Source organism: Pyxicephalus adspersus, chromosome 5 (genome assembly GCF_032062135.1).
Source record: "Pyxicephalus adspersus chromosome 5, UCB_Pads_2.0, whole genome shotgun sequence".
NCBI lineage: Eukaryota > Metazoa > Chordata > Amphibia > Anura > Pyxicephalidae > Pyxicephalus > Pyxicephalus adspersus.
Genome location: NC_092862.1, coordinates 133,706,536 through 133,733,052, shown reverse-complemented (window position 1 = coordinate 133,733,052; position 26,517 = coordinate 133,706,536). Strand labels below are relative to the sequence as shown.

Here is a 26,517-nt window from a genome sequence, read left to right as displayed (position 1 = left end):
ATAATAATAGGGGATGGTCAGTATTGTTCTGCACCTTAGTTTTATATACTTTATTATCTCCCTGTATGTGGCACACATACTGGTGCCTCTGTGGTGTAAATATTTTCTCTGTAAATAATGAAATATTACCGAAGCAGGTTGTGCGAGTCTTCATTGCACTCCACAGGCCCAAACTTTCTGCAGCCCTAATGTATTTTGCCAATGGTATGAAATCATATAGTTAATAGTTAGTTTTATGTTTTGTCTGCAATTCAACTTCACTGGTCCAACAATAATTAAATTATTACTATCATGTAGTGCTGCGAAGTAACTACATGTAACTGCACCCTGGCATTTATTATTACTCTCCTGCTATATAAATCACAGGAAGAATTTGACTCAGCAGACTCCAGCAGTCTTGCCGTGTACTTATGAACTCAATACTTCTCTGCACAGTCTGATCCATGAAGTTGTTTTCTTTTACAGTGTACAGATCAGTGACAGTGTGACAGTACATTTCTGTTCTACGTCAGGCCCTGTGCAATCATTGCACTCCCTGAGCACATAGCTGACTGCCTAGTGGACTGCTATAGGACCAAAGTACAAGAATGGCCCCACCAGCCAATCGGTGGACAGTTTCTATCAGCCAATCCATTTCTGATTTGCATTCGTCAAGTGTGTGTAAATGCCATGGCTGTCGTGCCCAGCTGAGTTCCTCTTACAGCACATAAGTACAGCTTGGTAAGTCCATTATATTTAGAATTGTTCACTTTGTTGCGACAGTTTGTTTGCAAAATGTTAACGGTAAAACCAGCTAATGATGTAACAGGATATGCAGCTGGTTACATTGTAACCTACAAAGCAGTTAGCACTCTTTTATTCTGTTTATCTCTGTATGTTTTATCTTGTTTATTTACTTTTTCTTGCATGTGAATGCTTGCAGGGATATGCAAGCAATTTATAGCTGCTAGGTCACTCACAATGTTTAAAATGTCTATAAAGTTTCTTTTTAGTATAGAACAAAACGTGGAAGGGTTAAAACACCTTTTGGGAAAGTTTTTGCTGCCTGTTTCCTCAAACTCAAATACACAGAGGGCCGAGATTAAAAAACTTGAAATGTATTGAAAAAATTGAGGAAGTTTACTACTTCATCCATAACTAACAAAAACAAACCCCTCTACACACATTTTAGGGTTGAAAAGACTCATTTCTATCTATCTATGCAGCCTGTGTGTTGTTCATCCTCTCACATCACAAGTTTGTCTGACACTAAATATTACACTATGCATATAAACAAACACAATGCCCCTGGTAGTCAGGCACCATGTGATCATTGCCTAGGCTTTGTGTCACATGATGGGTGTACAGGAATAATGTCTATGTATTGCATGTATTGAAAATGATGATGTGAGGTTGTAACATAGGGATTCATGTGGATCTTGCCATGTGTAAGGAAATAAATGGAGATTATCTGTGCATGTTCCAGCACACAATAATAGATCCACAGCCTAATACTGACTGTAAGTCCTCCCAGCTATGTACTTCAATCATACAAATACAGTTAGGAGGATTTAACCCATTGTTTTCCTGCTGCTGGTACTGCCTGATATAGAAGATTCAAATTAACCGCTGTGCAGCTTCTATCATTTGCATGCAGAACTACACTTACAAATGTAATGCTGTAGGCGCCTGTGAGAGGGGGGCGGGGAGGGGCAGAGATATCTCACCCCCTGTTCCATAGATGCGAGGGATGCCGAGACTACAATTCCCGGCATTACTAGCGTCTAAAGAACAGTCAGTAGAACAGAACAACAATGTGGCATAGGCATAGGTCGCATAGGTCATAGTGATGCCGGGAATTGTAGTAGCGGCATCACTTGCTGCAATACATAGTAGCGTGCAGGGCAAGATGTAATTCATTTTTGGAATTCTTTGGGGGGCCAAAAAAAAGGATTGATTTGGCCCAAGGGGCAGGGTTTGACACCCCTGCTGTAATGGTTTGATGATTGTCACCACCATCCATAAACTTTTACATAGTCACACTTCTTTTCTCACCTTTTGGGTCCTTAGTGACTCGGAGAAGAAGTTCCCTGAATCATGGCATTTGTTCACCGGTAAATAAATACTTGTCCTTTCCTATTTTATGGAGCGCTGGTGATGTTTGGATATGATGGAAGCCAATGACCAAATATTTTGTTATTTTATGGAGATGACACAATGGGTAGGGGATTCACAATTATCACCAGAATAAGCTTCCCATTGAAAGATTTCCCCTCATCTCTATTGACAACTTTACAATTATGGATTTCAGTTTTGGTCCAGTGGTCACCAATACCAATGGAGAGGTTGAATGTTACCTGAAGGGATGCAGACAACAATAAGAACCTTTTATCCACCACCCTCATTCTATCAAAAACTTTGGTTTTGGCTATTGTTTGAGGTTTCCAGCTCGCCCAGGTCCTGAGCAACAATGATCCTCAGTGCCACATCTATAATGCTGTGAAATAAAATAGCACTTTTGTAAAATATCTGAAAGTGGTCAGATTCTTACATTGGTTCAAATAAAGATTCCAAGTGCTGCATCCTGTGAAATAAAATAGTCATTCCTGGGAAAATGATTTAAAACCCATTGGAAGAACCAGAGAAGAGGGGAGCCAGGCAGAATAAACTACATATACTACATTTTTGCAAATAAGAACTGTAAAGTTTTCTTCTCAAGGAATAGAGGAGGAATAAAGATTTATCTTTAAGGTACATTTGTCCCACACCCCATTTTAATGCCCCCAAATTTCAATGCAATTTTTGACACCCCGTCCTTCTCCATGTGACATTGCAGGGAAGCAGATAAAATATTACAGGTTCCTCTATCCAAGAGCATGGACAACTTAGTGGTGGATCAGGCAACATGGAGGTGCAAGTCAGTGAGAAAAGATGTCTTATGGCATTCACCATAAAGCAAACCTACCTGGTGCTCAAACAATGTCTCCCTTTAAAAACTTTAAAAATGTTTCATTCTACTTTCAGGTGACAAAAGTTGATCGTTTTTGATAACAACAAAATCATACGGAGACGGGTGGCTTTAAACAAACCTATTTTAAAACTTATTTTTTTTAAAGTTGAACATTTGATTTTGTAGTTTCGGGGACAATCCGCATAGCTGCGGCTATAAACGCATTCATCTCTGACTGTCAAATGTTTCCCTGGCAGAATGAAGTCCTCTGGCATAGTTATAAAACCTTATTCAGAATCGTAAACATTGATGGCTGGAATGAGGGGTGAAATATTACTTGTGAGATACAGCCCGCTTTATAGAACATGCACGGGGACTGCAGAGTTCCAGAAATGAATCAATAGTGCATCACTTCTCTAGGACCTCTAACACAATTTTTTGGATTTCAAGGACAAATCGGTTTCTAAATGAAAAAGTACAGACAGCTGGTATCAACCAATCAGATTTTAGATAGATAAGTGAAAATCTTATTTTTACATTTTATTAGTTATTGAATTTGCATTTTATTACTGCTTATTGTCTGGCTGTCAGATTCATGTATTTATTATTATTATTATTATTATTATTACACAGTATTATTATACCTACATTTTTTTAAGTTAATTGTGATCATTATCAGAAGTCCAGCTGGAATAACAGACCTTGCGTCTCCTTTAGATATTGGAACATGGCGTCTCTGAGTGGCAATGTACAGACTGTATTAGGACCCGTCCATCCTGATCAACTCGGCAGAACCTTGACACATGAACATCTGACGATGACCTTTAACTGCTGCTATTGCCCCCCTCCACCAGACCAATCTGCTCTGTCTGATGGACCCATCCTTATGGAGAATTTGTACTGGTTAAGACAAAACCCATACAGTAATAAAGAGAACCTGCTCTTGAACCAAGAGGTGGAGGCTGTCAAAGAGGAACTGATCTCCTTTAAGGCTTCTGGTGGAGGCTGTATAGTGGAAAATACAACAACTGGCATTAGCAGGGGTTTGAAAACACTAAAAAGGCTTGCAGAAGAAACTTGAGTTCACATTGTGGCCGGAGCTGGATTTTACGTTGATGCTACTCATACTCCTGAAACCCGAGCAATGTCTGTAGAACAGGTAACGGAAATGTCTTTTTTCTAGATGAAGAAGGGAACTTGTCATGGTTTTTTTGTTTTTAAAGCCTAGAAGGCCATGAACTGATCTTGTAAATGGGTAAACAGACAAACCAATTCATGGAAGCTGTAATAATTGTTAAATGATGTGTATTTCTTTCCATCCAGTTCTAAATTTTACATAGGTCTAGCACTAAGGTGACCCCCCTCTGGCAGGGCAGGAGACACACTGCAATGACTTCTTATTTGTTATGTTGCATTAAAATGTAGAATGCCTGTTAGAAACAATTGTGTGTTATTGCAATGGGCAAGAGCAACCTAGTAAGCCTAGCAAGTGTATGGTGGTTATTTGGCTCTAAGGCTGCAGATAGAATGCTTTCAGCCTAGCTGGCTCCTAATCTCTGCAGTCTTGTGGGACTTCACCCACAAGTGTGTTCAGGATGGAAGGGAATGGAGATTCTTGTGCAGATAAGAACACCAGCATTGTTCCCGATGCCATAGTTGTGTATATGTTCAATGTAATTATATTTAATTTATACACTGTCTAGTGCTTGTGGGGGCAGTGTTTTAGACTAGGGGTGCTTGTTCATGCATTGGTATTATTGAGGGTGCTTGTGGGGCCAGTGGTATATTCTGGGTGCCTGTGAGGGCATTGTTATGGCCTGGGATGTCTATGGAAACAGTGCTATGATCAAGGATGCCTGTAGGGCCAGTTTTATGATCTGGGATGCCTGTTGGGCCTGGGGTGCCTGTGGGGGCTGTGTGATTATTTGGGGTTCCTGTAGGGTGTTTTGGCCTGGGTGTCTGTGGGGCAAGTGTTATGATCCGGGATGCTTGTGGGAGCAATGTTATGTTCTGGAAAGCCTGTGGGGGCAGTGTTATCATTTGAAATGCCTGTAGGGTGTTTTGACCTGGGGTGCCTGTGGGGGCAGTGTTATGATCTGGAGTGTTTGTGGGGGCAAAATTAAGATCTAGGATGCCTGTGGGTGCAGTGTTATAACTTAAGGTGCCTGTAGGGCCAGTATTATGATCTGGGATGCCTGCAGGGGCAGTGGTATGATTTGGGGTGCCTGTAGGAACTGATATATTCTGGGGTGCCTATGAAAGCAGTAATATGATCTGCGGTTGCCTCAGTTGATCAGGTCCCCGTTCGGAAAATGAGGTCAGCTGACTACCTGAATATACTGAGAGACCAGGTTTTCCCCATCAATTTCTTCTTCCCTGATATCATGGCCATATTCCAGGATGACAATGCCAGAGTTCACTGGGCTCAAACTGTGAAAGAGTGGTTTCAGGGAACACGAGACCTCATTTTCATCCATGGATTGGCCAACACAGAATCCAGTCCTTAACCCCATTGAAAAACTTTGGGATGGGCTGGAATAGACTTACACAGTGGTTTAACCATCCTGTCATCCATAAATCTTGGAGAAAAATTCATTCAAATAAATGTGACATTGCATAAGATTATCGAAATATTAACATGGCAAATGAGTGTCCTAATGAAAGCTAAAGTTTGTCCAATAAAATATTAGTGTGTGACTTTTTTTTGGCCAGGTAGATAATGCAGATTGTTCAGATAGACTCACATTTTTCATGCAAGGTTTGCTTTAAATCCAGAAATCTAATGCTTGGACATATTCATTAAAATTTATTTTTGGTTTCTTTAATTCCGGAACATTTATGTATTTTATATTTTTCAGCACTTATCGCTCTGACTTCAGACACTTATTCAGTGTATCAGATTATACTTTCTTCTGCAATTCATTCAGAGTTACAATGCTCCATGCGCCCCTTATTAGTGGGAATACAATGGCATACTAAAAGGAAGTTTGCACGTCTCATGTTAAAAGCATTAAGCGATCATTTTTTCTATGCGCGAGCAGTTACACAAAAATCAATCCATGTATTTTGATGACAGACCTTTTTCACAATAACCATATGTGAACCTATTAGTAATAGCTGTACAGCACTAATATAAAAATAGCTGTGCAGTTCGCATAGGAAAAGCCGTGATTAAAACCACTTTTTTTTTTTTAATGTGATAAAAAAATTTGATTTTGTAAGATTTTACCTATCCTGACCCATTTTAAATTGTATGATGGAATTCATTAAATTCATTAACTTATGATATTGCACAAATTAGGTGAATGACCAAGTATGGGGACTTTTAAGGTCAATTAAATAGCTTTTCAAACCAAATATTTTAAAATAGATAAAAACTCACTTTATTTTATATATCATTAAATTTACAACCATGTATAAAACAAAATGACATCTGAGTATCTCCTTATGAGACACCCATAAAGGGTGTTCGGAGTTTCACCGCGTTTCATGGAATCCAAGTCCGCTTCCTCAGGAAAAAGGAGATCTATTATTACAACACATAAGTAGAGCTATAAAAATGTTTACCTTAATTGGTATTGCATAGACAATTTTAATTGCATTAAAAATGTATGAAAATATCCATTATATTTATGAATTTCATACCAATAATTAAAAATTAAATTCACATAATATATTAGATGCAGGTTGCCAGCGGTGAATCTCCTTAACATAGCATGGTAATCAAGAAAGGCAAAAGACAGCTGCAGGGACAGGATCAGACACCCCAGTTTGTAATCAATCATGATTTTTTTTTATATAGAAAAATACATTCAATTCATTTTTTTTATTGTGAAAAATAATAAATAAAACCATCCAATTATTACGCTTCCCAAATATTAGAAAAAGTAAAATTATATATATTCTTCATTATTACCATGATTCCCATTAATTAGGTGGTACAATTAATATTACTGATAAAATAATGATAATTGGATAAGATTTTATATAATTTCCCTAACTGGTAATGAAATGTTACTCATAGAAACTTATATTATTCTTTAGCATTAAACTAACAGTTATAGTAAAAAGCATTGAAGAATGGTGAGTTTTTAGGAATCCGTTTCTTTACTCTTACACTGTGCAGCCATACATTTCAGATGTAGGTGCTGTTATTTAGTTGTATTCTCTCCCTGTGCCTGGAATAGCAATGTAGTAGTTGCCTATAAGGACCCCTGCTGGCTCCCATGTGTCCTGCACTAACACTTTATCAATGCTGCTGCAGAAAATTAGAACAATGACTTTACTATGGTGATCTTTGGTTATGTAATGGTCATTCAGGAAAGAAGAAAGGGAGAAAGGGAATTGGATGTGAGTAATCATAAGAAATAACACCCTACCGTGCAGCCTTTATTTTTCATCTTTACCTGCAACTGGGTAACGGGGAATTCCACGACTCCTCCAAGTAGGAGTTTTTACATTTAAGGTCCTAACTTTTAAAAAATTGGAGAACAGAAAATTGTTCTCCAATTTTGTTCTCCATCACCACTTTTACAATGCCATATTTATAAGTAGGAATAGATTTCATTCCCTAGCTTGTAAAAGTGTGGAAAACCGACAAATAATAATATTTATGGTATATAGGCAACCCTTAAATCCACACTCCAGCTGAATAATAGATCTGACAATGATGGAATAGCACTGCCACTGATATTACATTAGGCCACCCCCAGTACATCCTGGCAGGGCTTCATGCAAATTCCACAGAACTAATTAAAACCAGTAGACCATTTAGTTATCTTACCATTTTGCATGTATAAACCTCCTGACATGTCACAATATACAATAACAGTAAAATAAAAAAATTTTTTTTTTACATTTATATTACTGTTATACTTATTTATACTTATATATAACTTATATATTACTTTATATTACTGTTTAAATATTTGTTGGTACTCTTTACAAGAATAGGAAGCATAAAAGCAATATTATATAAATAAGCTTTTCTCCACCTTTTTAATACGGGGGAATCTTGAAATACCTTTCAGGTCTTAGGGAACCCCTTCTAGAATGACTATATCCACACCTCACCGATCACCAGTGGCATGGATGAAGATGATGGTTTGGTTTTGAAATACATGTCAAAGTATGCAATATAATATATTTAGCAAAAGTACTCCACCCTGTTGGACTTTTCATTTTCCAGGGCTCCTTTTATAAAAATCTGACATTCCCTCAGATATTCCCTGGTGGGAATCTTCCAGGTCTACGAGTTTAAATGGGAGTAACTGATTCCTACCTGGGAATGTTTGAGGGAATGTCAGATTCCCTGTTTTATAAATAGAGCCCTTAGTGTTACTGCCTTCAATTAAAATGTATCAAAAACAAACAAACAAACAATATATACAATAGGGCAAGGCAGTCACTGTGGAGTGGACCTAGTTACTCCCAATATCCTGCATATATCATCATGTAGCACAGTAGTGATACATATTACTGAAAGTTCAAGAGTAAAAATACCTAAATACCTTACATAGTACCAACACAAAAGGGAGTCAACTAGCAATATCCAGAAGTATTATAATGTAGTGATTTGCTCAGAAAAAAATGCTTCCTATTTAGTTTTAGTGATAATATCAAGGAAAAACGCAAAGTAAACTATAAATAAGCAAAGAAAAAAATTGTATAACCATACATAAAAGGACAACAGAAATAAGATGCATAAACACAGACAAACTTTAAGCACTTACATAATATGAATAATAGTATGTACCAAGCATTTAATGTTGGGTTGACACAAAACAGCCTATAAATATTATTATTTAGTATCTTTATAGCACTGACATATTATGCAGCACTGTACAAATTCCATAGTCATTTTACCAGCTGTCCCTTAAACAGGCTCACAATTTAATGTCACTACCATAGTTATACTGTATGCCATTACACAGTGTAAGGTCAATTTTAGAGAAAGCCAATTAACCTAACTGATTGTTTTTTGGATGTGGGAGAAAGCCAAGGTACCTGGAGGAACCCCAGACAGACACGGGGAGAACATACAAACTCCTTACATTGCAGATAGTGTCCAGTGGCCAGGATTTGAACCTGCGACCTAGTGCTGCAAAGGTCAGACTGCTAACCACTGAGCCACCCTGCTGCTCATATGAAGCCTAAAAGGGCAGAAGAGAAGGGAAAGTATTGTAAATGTGTATTGCAGTATTTGGAAATAACCAGTTTGGGGTTATTGGCAATATGGAATGTCCATCCTGAAAGCAGTGGAAAGGTTAAGGTGTGGCCAGGTGATAATTTACAAGCTACAGTTTTTCTTTTTAATATCTGGTAATCCTTCTATAAACGTTCAAGTTCAGGCCCATTTTGCTACAGGGTGACAATGCTCTGCCTCTGTCCCTCAGATGTGCTTCAGTGGTATCGTCATTTCAAATGGCGTTTCAAAAAGTGACCATTTGAACCCACATTACATGCGGCCCTTACTGGAGTGCATGCACATGGACTGGACAGAGGCTGCAAGAGAGCGATTACACCAATATGCAATAAAAGCTGAAAAAACATTTTTATTTTTAATTACCAATGTTTATGGATGCCTAACGCTTTTAACAACCAAATGTCATTCAGTTAGGGTTTACGTATACTTTATTAATATAGCACACCTTTCTTTAATACCTGCATTAGTCTATGTCCTTATCTCTTCTATAGCTGACCCAGGTTCTGATGGATGAAGTTCTCAGAGGGGCAGATGGAACAGACATAAAATGTGGGATTATTGGAGAGATTGGATGCTCGTGGCCACTGACCGATAGTGAAAAGAAAGTTCTTCAAGCAACAGCTGAGGCTCAGACACAGCTTGGATGTCCAGTGAATATCCATCCGGGCAGGAATAGCGATGCTCCCTTCCAGATTGTGCGGATTCTGCAGGAGGCCGGAGCCGATGTGTCCAAAACTGTGATGTCTCACCTGGACAGGTACCATGACAGTCCAGTCTGCAGAGCCTGCTATCCCCTAAATGTACTAAAAGCACCCCAGTACTTCACTACCTTATATCCACTTCAGTTTGATGAGCAATATTAGTCAAAATCTATTCATTACCTGCAAATAGAAATATATACATATTTGGAGAGATTTCTATCAGGATGGAAAAATCCTTTAATGGGAACATAGACCAAAACTAAAATACACGTTAAGCAGACTGGAGAACAACTTCTGACCAGGTTTTATTGCTGTCTGTGCCTTGATGTATCTGCTACAGTAACCCAATCAAAGGGACACAGACCTAAAGAAAAATATGCTCTGTAGGGTCATAGACAGAATAACCGACCTGACACTCTCTACATAAAATGTTGGGTGCTTGGTCATCGGTGGAACTATGAATTGTGACTAGGAAATTTTAAAAAACACCATAGTCATATAGGAAACATAAACATTATACAGATAGTTCCCCGGGTTACATACGAGATAGGGACTGTAGGTTTGTTCTTAAGTTGAATTTGTATGTAAGTCAGAACAGGTAAATTTTTTTAATAATTGTAATTAGGACAGATGTTTGTCTCAGCATATTATTAGGCAGCATGGTGTAATTTACTGTTTAGAATTCTCACTGTGAGTTAATCACAAATAAAGCAAAAAAAAAAAAAAGGCATTCAATAACTTTTGGAGCAAGCTGTGCTTTGATATGCAAAAAGAAACAACTGCAGAGTTTGTCTTGGTCATTAAAGAGTTACAAAAGCTTGCAAGAGCAAAATATTTCTTCTGCAGCTCATGCGAACCACCCCCCTCCCCCCCATCAAGCCTCTGTCCAAGGAGCAGGGAATAGCAGGGAAGTCCTGTTCATATCTAGGAGTCCGTATGTCGGATGTCCTTAACATGGGGACTACCTGTATACATTTTAGATGTCCAAGTGTGGTCAGACCTCAGAATATATGACCCCAAACTGTTTTACAATTTAATCCATCAACAGCTGTCATATGTGAGGGGGTGCAGGGTTCAATGAAACAAGTTTGAGAAAATCAAGTATACCATCTTCAGAAATTAAAATATCTATGGTCCGGCATCGGAGAACTGAGCCACTTAGAGCTCATGAGTAACATGGACCCTGAATTGACCTTTCCTAAAATGTGCTCGGACAATACAATTATACAAATTAATTAATACAAAATACATGATGCTCCCTTAAACTTTTAATTAAACATAAAGATGTTGTTCTAAGATGAGAAGCTGTTGAAATCACAGAATACAACTAATTAACACTTTTACCTATTTTACATTTTAATAAGAAAACTTCACAAGCCAATGTACACTTTGAAATCTACACTTTAAAAAAACGATATTTCAAATGACATGGCACAGAAAATAAGTAAAAAACAACAATATTGGTCAACCTGCCATTTTAAATAATAAACACTTCAAGGGAAAAAACTGAGACCTATCAGGAATAAGGAGAGACCTGAAACTTTACAGGGACTCTGCAGTATTTATAGATAGGGTCCTCTCCTCCTGCTGTCTCATTGTTTGCATCTGTATTTCATTTGCAAACCCTATTTAATGTACAGCACTGTGTAATATGTTGGTGCTATATAAATACTGTTTATTATTATTAATAATATTTATTAAGTGCAATCTCGAACTGGAATGCAATGTAAAAATGGCCTCTAATTGCGCCATGCATCACCGCTAGGCTAAATTAGCCTAAAAAAATTGAGACCCTGTCACAGTGCACCATGGCTTAAGGTTGATAAACTGACCCATGTAGTTATGCTGTTAGTGCTAATATGGTGATCACATGGCTTTATTGTGTGTTTTAGTGTTGAGGTTACCAATTTGGTTAGCTAATTCCTGGAGTTAGAGCCATGTGGCAGGACACCCTAAAGCAGTGTTTCCGTGGAACCCTAGGGATCATCGATAAATGGCTAGTGGTTCCTTGAGCAATGAGCAGTTTGTGCCTCTCTGGTCAGTTTAGGTGACCCCTAATGATCTACAGTATTTGGCTATAAATACGGGTGACATTTTTCCCAATGCCAGCAATGTAGCAGGTAAAGTTGGCACTGACCACCATGCCAATGTACTGTGAGCTGTGGATATAGTAATTATAGCAGGGGTTCCCTAAAGATGTGAAAGGTATTTCAAGGGTGCCCTTATGTTAAAGAGATTATGAAACACTGCCTTTAAGGATTTTACCACAAACCATGGTTATGGTGAAGGTCTATGTCAGCCATTCTCAACCAGGGTTCTGTGGTATGTTCAGGTTTCTCCAGTGATTGTTAAGGGTTCCTTGAACTTTGGGTGATTGACATTCGCTCCTGATGGTGCCTGCATAGATCAGGATTCTTTATTAGACCTAGGGTAGGATGCAACCAGTGATCGGTTTAGTTCTCTGGAAGGGTAGCATTTTGACTGTAAGGGCAATATGGTTACCAATATGGTTAGCGTTACATTAGAATAAGGTTGTAGGTTTTTGGCACAAGAACAGGTCCTTGACGGTAGAAAGAAGTAATCCAAGGATTCCACACAATCATGAAAATTTTTTTACATCAATCTTCACTTGTGCTTGTTGGAAGGCAGGTATTGCACGAAACCATGTGATTTTTATCAATTAGACCTAGCTTTAGAGTAAACAATTCATGCCGCTGGTATGCTGCATCCCTGGATTACTAAATCACATATATTATTGAACTTGCCTCCATTGCAGTTTCTACTTATCCGCAGAAGCTGGGACCAATCTCTAAGTCAGTCTGTTTAGAGATGATAAAGATTTAATGACTCAACGACATTGGCCAACACCATTCAAGGTGCCATTAAATGGCTCTCCCAACACCATTAAAGGAGGGAGGGGATAAACTCACATGGCCCCTTATACCAAAGCAGTGTTTCTTGACCTTTTGAATATGGAGAAACCCTTGAAATAATTTTGAGGTCTTCAGGGAAACTCTGCTATATTTCATGGAACAACAGATCACAGTACATTAGTGTAGTGGTCAGTAGGAAGAATGCCTCTTATATTGCTGGTCAATGGTAAGAATGTCATCCTTACAGATAGCCACAAAAATCATTGGTGTCAGTGAGTGGGCATGAATTACTCATTGCTCAAGGAACCTCTAACAACTTTTGTTGGAATCCAGGGGTTCCCCATTACCCTGTTTGACAAGCACTGCCCTAAAGTCTTAGGTATATCAGTTCACTTTAGTAGGTAAATGAAGCATTATGTAAAAGAATGGGGATCATGTATAAATCAGGGTTTCAGGTGAAACCACTCAACCACAAGGAGAGCAGATACATTTTATATCCCATGGTCTCATATCCAACTCCTCGGTACGGTGTACTGTCTGTGGTCACGGTAAGGACATTCCAGTAGATTGATAAAAGCTCAGTAGAGACTTGATTTGTCTGAGTAAAGACATCTCCATAATTAATCTTGGCCTAATGAAAAATGTGTAAGGAAAGCAAGTACTTTATGTAATCAGATGACACGGAGCTCCTTAATCCCTTTTAATAGAAAAATTTCTAATGTCAACATTTTGTAATAAAACAATTGTCTCTTTTGGTTTCAGGACTATCTTTGATGAAAAAAAACTGCTGGAGTTTGCTGAGCTTGGATCGTACCTGGAATATGATTTGTTTGGGACAGAACTGCTGAATTACCAGTTTAACACTTCTGTGGATATGCCTAGTGATAACGACAGAATCATAGCGTAAGTTTATGGTCTGTCTAGCTTGACTTGCATTTTAAATATGTTTCACGTTGTGTGACTTGTATAGATAGGACTGCAAAATCTGACATTGACAAAGAATCCAATTGAGCTTTGTCACTGTGCCACATGATTCCTTGGTGGAGACTACTAGTGGCCATTGGATAAAATATTGCACTGGCATGGTTTACTGTTGGCACTGTCAGAAAGCTAATCCAAAGCGTCCAATGCTAGAGTGAGTGCAGGAGGTGGCTTAAAGCAGATAATGTACATTGAAGCGCTCCATCAATATGCAAATCGTGCCAACTTAATCCTGGCCTGTCTTGGCTTCCATCGTATTTTCAGGGCTCATTATTTTGTACCATGCCACCACCCTTATTCTTCTGGTTTTTCATGACATTGTGACATTGCCCAGCCTCTCCTTGCACAGTTGCGAGATCAAGCCATGTGTCTTCCATCAAATTTAAATAAACAAGCACTGACCTCGCTCTGAGCATGTGTTATACTGAGCGTTTGTTTATTTAGTTTTGAGGAAGACACCAGATAGGGCAGTGCCCAATCTTGGGCATGCACAGATGGAGCAAACCGTAAGCCCCTTGGGTATGTAACACAAGTATCTCAAGAGGCTTCGGGTTTTCCCTTCAGTCTTTACCTCTGAAGCTGGGTGCTCACTCACTGGGTGCTCTGGGGTGCTCACTGGGTGCCCTGGGGTGCTCACTCACTGGGTGCCCTGGGGTGCTCATTGGATGCTCTATGCAGTTGCTTCCGAAATTAGCAGTTGGCTGTCCAGGATCTGATGTTTCAGGTTGATGTATAATAACTGGAACTGTTGCCTAGAACAGTCAACAACCTTCATTTTTCATTCTTTGGCAATCTGATCATATCTATAGATGGATTCTCTACCTCTGTGTCTCAAGATTAGCCATAGCTTTATTAGTATTATTTGCTTGTATTCATATAGCACCAACATAATATGCATCACTTTACAAAGTTATTTCGATCAAGTTTGGAACTTCTAAAGTTTTCTTTACCTGTAACGTGCTGCCGGCTGAAGTTCTGCTAACCAATCAATATCTTTTGTTTTACCCTGTCACTGCCATCAGCACTTGTTTTTGTTTATTGGTATCTAGCAGAATAATGTCAACACAGTGCTGTGTTGAAATCCATTTCTAAAGCATTTAGGTCCTCTCTATTCATTTGTATATGGATATCATTCATTACAGTGGATTGTAAAGTCTCCGATCTACCACAGCAATTTAAAGCTGAAATCAGGCTGTAACTTCAGTCTTGTACAATTGTAATGGTTTATCACCTGGACTGAATTTGCTTACTCTGATTCCACTGCATTCTGTGAGCTTCTCATAGTGTGAATTAAAAGCTGCAGCAAGTCATATAGAGCCTGCCTAATAAACTAGCTGAAGGAGACCCAATGCTATCTAGCCCTTTCCCATCTAACCTAGCTGTCCGTTGAACATTCTTTCATTAATTGGATTTTAGTTCTTTCAATCATGGGTGGGATTACGTAGAGTGGTCCGCATGCAAATGCAGGAGTGCTCTGTCCTTAAGTCAGACATTATTCCATAAAGGCATTTTCATATACATATACATATAAAACTTCCTTTTACGAGGGATAATGGCACTAGAAGCATAACTATACTCAGAATTTTTACTTTACATAAAATGGTAGACAACCCCTTTAAAGTAAATTTTTTTTTAAGTGCAACACCCTTTTTTAAAAAAAAAAGCACGTCTAGGCAATCAAGAATGAATGGGAGCGCAGAGCCTCCCAGAATACCTACGTCACGCATCCTGGGAGGCTCTTGGCTGCTCCAAGCATCTCGGGCATGCGCAGAAGGGGCCCTTTCTTCAATAGGGAAAAAAATTGCCGATCTCACTGTACATGCGCAAGTTTTTTTCCCAATCTAGGTCACCCGATCTCTCACCTGCGCAATGCGAGATCGGGTGACGTAGGAAGAAGAATGCAGAAGAAGGGCGAAGATGTTGGTGCCTGGCGCTCCCTCTGTGCCGGGCCAAAGACGGATTCCAGGACAACACAGGACCCGATGGAAGAAACCTCCCGACGGATATAGTGATCTGCGGGATTAAAGGTAAGTGTGATTTTTTTGGTTTTGTGTTTATTTCCACTTTAAGTGCAGTAAGATTCAGCAACCTTCCAGCCCCTCTCAGGAGCCATGACCTGTATGCAATGAGACAATGAGATAATATCACAAAGCCTGAAAAAGGTAAGTAGTAAAAATGAGAACATTTTAATAAAATATGTCATAAGCATATTGATGGGGGGTTATGGGAAAACAAAAACAATCAGATTAAATGTCAGCTTTTAAAGAAAACTCCTTTATAGATTTAGAATACTTATATAATTACAATTACTTTTATATAATTAAGATTATTATACAATTACTACATTTTGAACGTAGGTCATTTATAAAAACTAAGTCCCTACTTTTCATACACACCAGTAAAGCCCAAATGTGAATGGGTTCTAAAGTATTTCTAGCAATGATTCTCTTTACATAGGAATACTCTAGAAAGAGACTTTCGGTGGGTCTGAAACATTTAATTACCAGACGGAGGACTTTACATTGTAACACATTGCTGTCTATTTTATGCTTCAATAAAAAGCTAAATGGATTGAATGATTCCATACAGAAGCTTTTTGTGCAGATGACTTGTGATACATAGGACACTTCACATAGAAAACTGCAGAATGTCTGCCTGCCCTCCTCTAAGGATTCTTTTCTGATTAACTGCACAGCTACAACTAAGGAAAAGGTGAACTAGAAAAATGATATTTTAGGTCTGCAAGCTGCTGAGAATCGATCTGGTACAAGCAGCAGGATAACAGCTACATTTTTATATATTGCATAGTCATGTCAATAACTGAGCTTGAGAAGAGCTTACTATCTAATGGCCATTCCATAGTGTTATCTCATTAACTTTAATCCAGGGGGGGAGTCAGTTAGCATAGCAGTATGTTTTGGATGTTAGATGTTGAAAACCAAAGTGCCCTGAGGAACCCCACACAAATATGGGAAGAATATACAGTGTCCCCAAATTTTAATCCTTGAGCCCTAATGCTGCAAAGTCAGGAGTGCCGGCCACTGAGCCACCATGCCACCAAAGTTACCTTTAACTTAGCCATTATTGTCCCATGTTTTTGTAATCTGTTGCAGATGGAATAAAGGTGAATTTACATCTAATTACTCATCTTTACACACCTTAACACAATAATTTTTCCATTTTGCAGCAACAGTAGCACATTCATTCTTGGCACATAAGTTTTGCATTTATTTTTGGTATTCAGGGGTTTACCTGGATGTCTAGGCTAAGAACAGGATCTGTAGCTGCAATAATGTCATTTGCCCACTCCTTCTTTCCTTAGCCATTCACAAAATGGTAAATGTTCTGTGGGTGACCAAGGGTAGAACTAGTGAACAATTGATGATTTATGTGTCTCACCGATCTTATACGTAGAGCCAGCCATGAGCATAGCTGGATCCATGATGATTTTAAGCAATGAGATATTGGATCTCTGGACATTACACCTACAAGGAGCTAACATTTTTTCATTGTTTGGACATCAATTTAAAGGTTCAGTGTAAGGTTCAGTGGTATTCAGGTGTTTACCTGGGGGTCTAGGGTAAGAACAAGACCTTTGTCTTCTAGACTGCTGCAATAATGTCATTTGCCCACTTTCCTTAGCCATTCACAAAATGCTAAATGTTCTGTGGGTGGCCAAGGGTGGAACTAGTGAACAAATGATGATCTATGTGTCTCACCGATTTTTTATGTGGTCTAATATGTGGAGCCATAGCTGGATCCATGATGATTTTAAGCAATGAGATATTGGATCTCTGGACATTACACCTACAAGAACTAACATTTTTTCATTGTTTGGACATCAATTTAAAGGTTCAGCATAAGGTTCAGTGGTGTTCAGGTGTTTACCTGGGGGTCTAGGCTACGAACAAGATCTTCTAGACTGCTGGAACAATATCATTTGCCCACTCCTTCTTTCTATGGCCATTCACAAAATGCTAAATGTTCTGTGGGTGACCATCTATGTGTCTCACCGATCTTATAAGTAGAGCAAGCCATGAGGATAGCTGGATCCATGTTGATTTTAAGCAATGTGATATTGGATCTCTGGGCATTACACCTACAAGGAGCTAACATTTTTTCATTGCTTGGACATCCATTTGAAGGTTCAGTGTAAGGTCCCAGTCCAGCACCAGTACTCACCAGTCGCCAGTGGCCCTATCTAAAACCGCTCAGACTTGGGAGACGTTATGTCTTCCAGCACACGGTTGCCCCCAGGACATAATGCGCAAGGGACAGCGTCTGGGGAAGGGCTGGCAGAGGACCAGGAGCCCACAGATAATGCAGTACCAAAGTTCTTACAGAGGAAAATCAGAAAACTAAGCCAGAGGTCATACACGTGTATTCAGTCCACCTATTGAGGTATCCAAGGGAAAATACAAAAGAGTCAGAATCACAAGCACAAGGTCCAGGCAGCTCACAATCTCATGAACAGGAAACAAGCAGATTCAGCAGTAGTAAATACAACGTAACACACCAGCAGCAGATCAGTAAAGTTTAACATTACAACAGGCACTTGGGAGCAGAAAGGCTATAAAGTCCTAGCAGCCAATGGCACAGCAGTATGGGGCCAGGGACTAATCTGCTCATAAAATCCCCTTCAGCTGTGCATAACCTCAGAGTGTGTGCTGGGGATGCTGAAAAAGTACATCTCAGGCTGCACAGCTAAAGGGAAGCCGGGGATGCTACTTCCTGGTTCTCCTTGCTACTACAATTGAGTGCAAGTCACTGGACAGAATATACTGAGTGTGATACTGCAATCCTGCACAGCTACGGTTCAGTTATGCTCATGTGTCAGGGTTACTCCAGGTTAGGGATTGTGTTTAGGTAATTTTTTAAGGTTAATGGTTTGCAGTTAGGTTTAAGACATTAGTTAAAGACTCAGGAGTATATTTTGGTGTGAAACTTTTCTTTTTCAGATGAGTTCATTTTATTTTAATGATCCCTTAACCTAACTTTTCTTTTGAACAAGTGAAAGTTCTGCCAAAGTCATATGGACCTTAACATTCAGTGATTATTTGTGTTACATTTATGGATTCCATAAGCAGTTTTTAGTGACTTAACCTTTGAGTTTCCTTTTTCAAAGCCTAACATGGTCAGTATTCTACTAATATCATACAGCATAAATTTATATTACAAAGCAGAATGCAGCTCTTATCATCCAGCTGCCGATTTATTATTAATGTGATCTAGAACCCCTAATAACACAACAGGATTGTGTGCCGTTTAGCTGTATTGAGCTCTGGAGTTAATTGAAGACAGTTCAGTGATGTTGACCAATTACACATTGCATGACAGTCGATAGCAGCACTTATTCTGCTAATTAACTTGATTAATGGTAAAGACTCCTATTGATACGCCCTTCTCCTGCCTGTTGGTGTAATCCTTTAGCATAGTTACTAGTATTTATGAACACAACAGTCCTTATGTATTAAAGTATTTCACAGAAAAGTGGTTTCTTAAACCTAGAGATGAGCGGAATGATTTTGTTGAAATAGTTTTTTCCTACAAACTTTTGCTGAAAAAGAAAATTATAGCTTTGGTTATTGAGTTGCTTCAACAAATCTGGCTTTGAATCTTTTTTTTTCATTCATCTTTTTTTATTAAATAGCCAATTTAAACCTGTACAAAGTGTTTTATTTGCCTGTCATACCAAGGAGTGTTTGAAGGTTTCACATTTCTTGCATATTTTGCAGGAGGTCATTTATCCCAATCCCTAGTCTACCTATCTTTGAAAGCCAAGCATGCTTTATTTTTCAGACCGTCATATATGTACATGGCACTTAATATTTCTTTGTAGATAATAATAATATTAATTAAATAAACATGATAATAAGTCTCACTTCATAAAACTAAAAAAGTAAAAACTGACAAAAAAGAATTTTCCTTTAAGCATGGTATTCTGTTCACCCTCATACATTTTTTTTTGTATTTCAGGTTGAGGTCTTTGATCAGTCATGGTTATGAAGACAGAATTGTAATTTCTCATGATATACACACTAAGAACCGACTGGTGAAATATGGAGGTCATGGTTACTCTCATATCCTCAATAACATTGTTCCTAAAATGTTGCTAAGAGGAATATCCAAGGAAAGTATAGACAAAATACTGCTGGAGAATCCCAAGAGGTGGCTTACTTTTAAGTAGAGAAATAAAAAATTGGATAGCTAGGTAAAAAGTGCCTGGTGTTGATAGCTTTAGATAATATTGATTAGACTAATGTGTACCAGATATAAAGTGTACCTGTCACAAATAAAAGAACAGATCTAAGGTAGACTATGCAGCCCTAATAGATCTGGTTTAAAAATCACCCTCTGGACATATAAAACAGTGAGATTTCCACTATTCAGGCATATTTGGAAAGGTGTTCGTCCACCAATTACTGATAAAAAAAATGATTGAACAAGTGATAGCTAAATATGAACAGTCACATAATAATTTCTGGAACATGGCAAGTGCTTCAATATGTTGGGTAGGTCTTCTTCTATAGCAGTGTTTCCTGACCTTTTTAACATAAGGAACCCTTAAAATAACATCCAGGTCTAAAGCTGCGTACACACGGCAAATTTTTCTCGCCCGATAATCGGAATCGGCCAATTATCGGGCGAAAATCTGCCGTGTGTACAGTCGGTGTCGTCCATCGTCCGACGACCGTCCTGGCGGATCCATGGACGATGGACGACGACCGATCCTAATGAAAGGGAAGGGGAGAGCGCGCAGCAGGGTGCCGCTCCGTCGCTCTCCCCCTCCCCTCTCCATAGAGCATGAACGGTGCTGTATGTACAGCATCGTTCATGCATCGTGCAGTCTTTTCTCGTTGGAAAGGATCGTGAAAGATCCTTTCCAACGAGAAAAATTGCAGGTGTGTACGCAGCTTTAGGGAACTCCTGCTTTAATTACTATATCTACAACTGATTAGTGTGGTGGTTAATGGGAAGAATTCCTCCTACATAGCTGTTCATTGGGAAGAATGTCACCCTTACAAAATAAGATCATTGGTATCAGTTACACTGACCTGAGAGGCTCAAATTGCTCATTGCCTAAAGAACCCTTAACAACCTCTGGAGGAACCCTGGTTGAGAAACACTGCTCTATACCGGTAGTATAAGAGGGGAGGTTTTTCTAAGTAGTTGGATCCAAAAACATTTTTTGTTAAAATAGAAGAATAGAAAGTTGCTGTGGATGATACCCTAATGACTAATGAAAAACTCTACAGTAAGTCATTGCAATTTTTAGCTACAGAAACTTTTGGCACTTTGACAAAGAAAAAGCGCTTTGGGATCTTCTCCATGACCAACACTGAACTGCACCTCACTAAATAACTATTATTATTATTACACAGTATTTATATAGCACTGACATATTAGGCAGCGCTGTACAAAGTCCATAGTCATGTGACTAGCTGTTCCTCATAGGAGCTCACAATCTAATGTCTCTACCATAGTCCTATGTCATTAACACAGCCTAAGGGTGATTTTGGGGAGAAGCCAATTGACTTAACTGCATGTTTTTCAAATTTTTGGGACTGCAGGAAACCTTATCTTACCCACATACCTTCAAGGAACTCAGGGTAACTTATAGGAAAAGTTAAAATTTTTTCTCTAAGGATATCAATGTTCAGCTTCAGCTCTTGTAGCTTTGTATACCCCTTATGGACCAGAGCTTTTTTTGCGTTTCCACTATATATTTGTTTGAGAAAACTTTGACACTTACGGCCTGATTTATTAAAGCTCTCCAAGGCTGGAAAGGATACACTTTCATCACTAAAGCTGGGTGAACCAGCAAACCTGAAATGGATTTTTTAAAAGTACTTTGCTATTTATTAGCAAATGTTTTCAAAACTGAACCAGATCCATTCCAGGTTTGTTGGTTCACCCAGCTTCACTAATGAAAGTGTATCCTCCACAGCCTTGGAGAACTTTAATAAATCAGGTTCTTAGTGTTGCAGGTTTACCATTCTTAGACACCTACTATGCAAGGCTATGCATTTAGGATCCTTTTAAGGTAAAAACACTAATGCAGCATTACAACAGCTTGTATGGGTGTTTTTTACAGTGTAGTTTGATAAACAAATTGGGCACTAGGCATAAATATACCCCCTATACAGGCAGTTGCAAAAGGTTTTAAACACTTCCCACTTAAGGAGGCAGAGGTAGCAAACCGCCCCTGGACGCTGCATTAAAAGCCCAGAAAAATTCTAAATAAAGTCTTTTAAATAAAGGATAATGAATGGGCTGTATTCCAAGCGGTTTTAGCTTATACCAGGTCTGAATATAACCCGTAAAGGAAAGAAAGAACTATTGTATATATACATTGTTTTCAGGAGCACACTATGCTCTTGAAGAATATTAGCAAACATTTTCTATGGAATCCAAAATCAAAAAAACATACCAAAGATAAAAGATTTAGTACACTAAAATTATTGTACTGTAAAAAATGATAAAATTAAGTAAAAGACTTTTTCAAGCAAAATAAAACAAAAACTAAATAATAATGTCAATAGATAAAAAGCAGAAAAATAACTCAGAGGTGATGAGAAGGAAGTCCTTAATTAGGAAAGATTGGAGTTAACTAAGGGCTCTTGTTATAAAACAGGGAATCTGACATTCCCTCAAACATTCCCTGGGGGGTATCTTCCAGGTCTATGTGTTTCAATGGCAGTAATTGATTGCCAACAGGGAATGTTTGAGGAAATGTCAGATTTCCTGTTTTATAAAAAAGTAGTAAAAAAGGATTAAAAGACTAAGTAGTAAAAAAGGATTAAAAAGGAATAAAAAAAAAACTTGTAAGGTTTCCTAAATATTGGGATAACCAATTATGAAGCTGCTATAAGTGGAATTATTTTTAATATTTGCAAAGTTTCACTATATATATTTATTACAATTGGCTGAAGCAGTAATCATTTTTGCAAGCATTTAGCAATAAGTGCTGGAATGTGCGATCTCCTGCAGGGTTCCATTGCCAATTACGGCCCTAGTTTCACCATGTATTCACTTTGCAATGGAATTTTTTTTTAAGTGCTTTTGTTCATATTACAGAGCAAGCAGGGGAAAATCTTTTAAAAATACTCATTACTTGTGTTACTCCTTTTCATTTGCTCTTGGAGAATCCTTTGTACTCAGGATGGAAATTATAATATATTGCTTCCTAGCATTACGTATGGGTATTTTATGATAATAAGTCTTGTAGTAAAGTTAACAGTATCCAAAAGCACAGCATTTCCATTTTTTTAAAAAAAGGAGTTTTTTGGGGCTTGTCTGTCAACTTTAGTTCACAATATACACATACTGTGGATATCCTTCTGAGAATGCTAGGACCTGGAACCTGGTCTAGCAAACTTTGAATGGATTTATTCAAAGCTTTTAAAAATTTTTGGCAAATGTTTTCAATCCTTGACAAGATCCATTTCATGTGTGTTGGATCACCCAGGTTCTCCCATGATAGTCTATCTTCTCCAGTCTTGTAGAGCTTAAAAATATCTGGTCCACTCGGTCATTGATCAAGAAACTTCTACAGACACTTTTGTAACACTTCTTCAACGTTCCTATCTCTCTTCTCGTTCATTATCAAAATCAGTAACTTAAAAGGCATTAAAACTATCATCACAACTTACGGGCATTCTTCATTTCTAGAAAGAGATCCACAATGATAATATGTGTATATCTTTTACTATCATGTAGAAAATGTGTAAATCAACTTTTAATAATATAACATACATTCTGTATTTGAATCTAATGTAAAAACACCTCTTAATGCAGCCTCTCTCAACCTTTTTAACATGGGGGACTCTCAAAAAAACATTCAGGTCATCAGGGAACTACTACTATATTTACTATATCCACAGCTCACATTAGTATATTGGTGTGGGGGTCAGTAGGAAGAATGTCCTACTGACCCCCACATGGCCAGTGATGACAATGTCTCCCTTACAGATAGCTAAAAAGGCCATTGGTGTCAGTAAATTGACCTTAGCGGAACACATTACTCATTGCTCAAGGAACCCCCAGCAATCTCTAGAACTCTGGCCTTTAGGCAAGATACGGCCTAGCCAGTAGTCCGTCCCGGCCTAATGCCCCCCTGGTCGATCCGGCCTTATCCCGGTCGGCAGGGGGCGGCACCCCCCGGCTCTGGCGACACATACAGCTCTTGAGCCTCCTTGTTATGGCTCCCTTCCGCCTCAGGGGTAAGGGGACATTTGCTCTTTTCCGTAGCAGGAGGAGAGGGATTTCCTTTCAGGGGCGTTCCCTCTCCTCCGTATGCATTGTGGAGGAGTAGGATTTCCCTTCAGGGACGTTATTGGTGGGTGGTGGAGCCATCAGCACGGGACTCGAGAGAAAGTCTGGCCTAGTGTTCCTTCTTGATCTCCTAAAATGGCCTATTAGCCAAAATCGTTTGCTAACCCCTGGTCTAGAGGAATCATGGTTGAGAAACACTTCCCTAGTGTCTATCCACAAACATGACATGACTTTACACATGCTTACTGTCTACATGCCTCAATCCTATCTAGTCCTAGTTGCAATCAATTACCCATGTAGCTAAGATTAAGGCATGCCTCAGCATTGATAGACTTTTATAGACTTTTACAGAACTTGTCCCTTTACCAGCTAGTGGCTGGACAGAGAACGAAGAAGCTAAGACCTATAAGCTCATGGCAAATCAAATTCACTTGCAAATAAAAAAAATATTTAATGATTAATTTAATGATATAAAAATAAATGCAGAGCAGAATTCATCTATTTATTTTATTTCAACCTGCATTTCAGCTTTAAGTGTTCAGTCTTTCTGTTTCTCTGCTAATCAAACCATTTGGAAGCATACATATCTTTGCATTTAGAGTCCCTTCTTTTCCACTCTTAGAAATAAACACTTAAACAATCGTCTTTAAACACAATTAATTAAATTCCTACCGGCAGCGATAACCAAGGGTACTCTGAAGCAAGTAATAATAATAATGCACAACTTGTAGAAAAGTAAAGTGATTCCAATTAAACGACTCCCCTCTGGAACAATTTGATGTTCCTTGTAATATTGATGATGCTTGTAATTATCCCGCTGTTCTTTAATTAATGCCTGATATGGAACATAGCCATTTAAATTACTTTCTGGCACAGAAAAAAATAGTCTGGACACTACCCTCTAATTGTTTATTTCAAATAACCCAGGAAGTATGTGCAATACACATTGTGTAACCGAATGCCTCGGGAGTCATTTTTAGGCAATAATGTAGAATATTTTCCCTGGTCTTAAAAATAAAGGTCCTGTTATCTGCCGTGAAATCCACCATGTTACCCAAGGGATGTCGGTGTCTCCGAGTGAACTTTTGGGCAAAATCGTTATGATGACTCAGTCCAGCTAAGCTCAATCTTGGCCAAGGGTGCCTTATAGATGGTGTACCAGATTCACCAATGGGCAGAATGCATGTGTACAATATATTTTAGATCTCTTCATGTGCTTACTTTTTTAAATCTACCCCAATTACACTGATTTCTACTCCAGTGATGTCATAAGTGATGTCGTATTTCACACACACTACATGGAGATTGTGTGCTACTTCCCCCTACTGTTAGATTGTAAGCTCTTCGGGGCAGGGTCCACTCCTACTCCTGTGTCACTGTCTGTATCTGTCTGTCATTTGCAACCCCTATTTAATGTACAGCAATTCATCAATGAACTGATTACCATTCATAAATAGATAACCAGCCTATTAATAATGCCAGACTATATTCTGATTTGGTATATTATAATATGATGTTGATTTGGCCCCACTCTTGCTCCAAGCCCGCCCACCCGCTCTCTTTTTTTTATATTTCTACCCCCTCTACCACAGCAATATTTATGTTTAGTTAATTTTTTGATCGCATTACAGCTGTATGTTTTATTTTGTTCCTCTCTTTCACACAATCAATTAATTAAAAAGGTTATTAAATAAAAAAAGACTGTCAGCTGATCGCCATTTTTAATACTGGAATATATCGTTCTGTTACTCACAATTCTGTTTGATTGCCATTGCTGTCGGCGACAGCTATTTGATCGAATAGTGAGATATTGTTCGGGTGATCGAATGAAGAATTCAAACACCATTGAAGTCAATATTTGGGAGAATTCGGGTTATTTTTAAGGACTGATAAGGGCTGCAAGAGCAATGGGATTGCTTTACTAGTTGTATGTGTTCTTGGATGGAGTTTCTCTATCCAAGAACACAGGCTGTCTTTTTTGTCGGACAGAGAAACTCTATCCAGGAACACATACTACAGGACTGCAACAGTGATCATGATTGCTGTTGATAATAGTATGTGTTCTTGGATAGAGTTTCTCTATCCAAGAACACAGGGCACGAGCTGTAATGAATAGGGAAACTTGTCCCTATTCAACCTCTACTGCCCGGGGATCGCCTGCAGTCACAGCTCTGACCGCAAAGTTCCCACAGTCATGTGACCGTGGGAAATGAACTGCAGATAAACTCTGCTCGTTTAATTAACCTGTAGTGCCCCGGGGATCGCACACTCTTCTCAATGATTGCAGACTCTGCTGCAATCATTGAGAAGATGCCCGCAAGTATCTTTTACTCTGTAACACGCACAGTAATATGATATATTTGTTACATTTTTCTCACAGTGGATAAAAGAAAAATGTAACAAAAGTATCATAATATTTCTGTGCTGGAAAGTGTGTTACAGAGTAAAGCTACGTACACACGTCAGATTTTTATCGCCCGATAATCGGCATCGGCCAATTATCGGGCGAAAATCTGCCGTGTGTACAGTCGGTGTCGTCCATCGTCCGGACGA

The 26,517-nt window shown here is 38.7% G+C and overlaps 1 protein-coding gene across 1 annotated transcript; it reads left to right on the top strand.

Moving 5' to 3' along the window:
• Positions 1–488: 488 nt before the first annotated feature.
• PTER (phosphotriesterase related) lies at positions 489–25,663 on the top strand. Its single transcript, XM_072412785.1, is given in 5 exon segments — positions 489–720; positions 3,647–4,088; positions 9,626–9,891; positions 13,471–13,611; positions 19,666–25,663. Coding segments are annotated over 4 exon segments (1,050 nt in total). The 5' UTR covers positions 489–720; positions 3,647–3,656; the 3' UTR covers positions 19,877–25,663.
• The last annotated feature ends 854 nt before the right edge of the window (positions 25,664–26,517 follow it).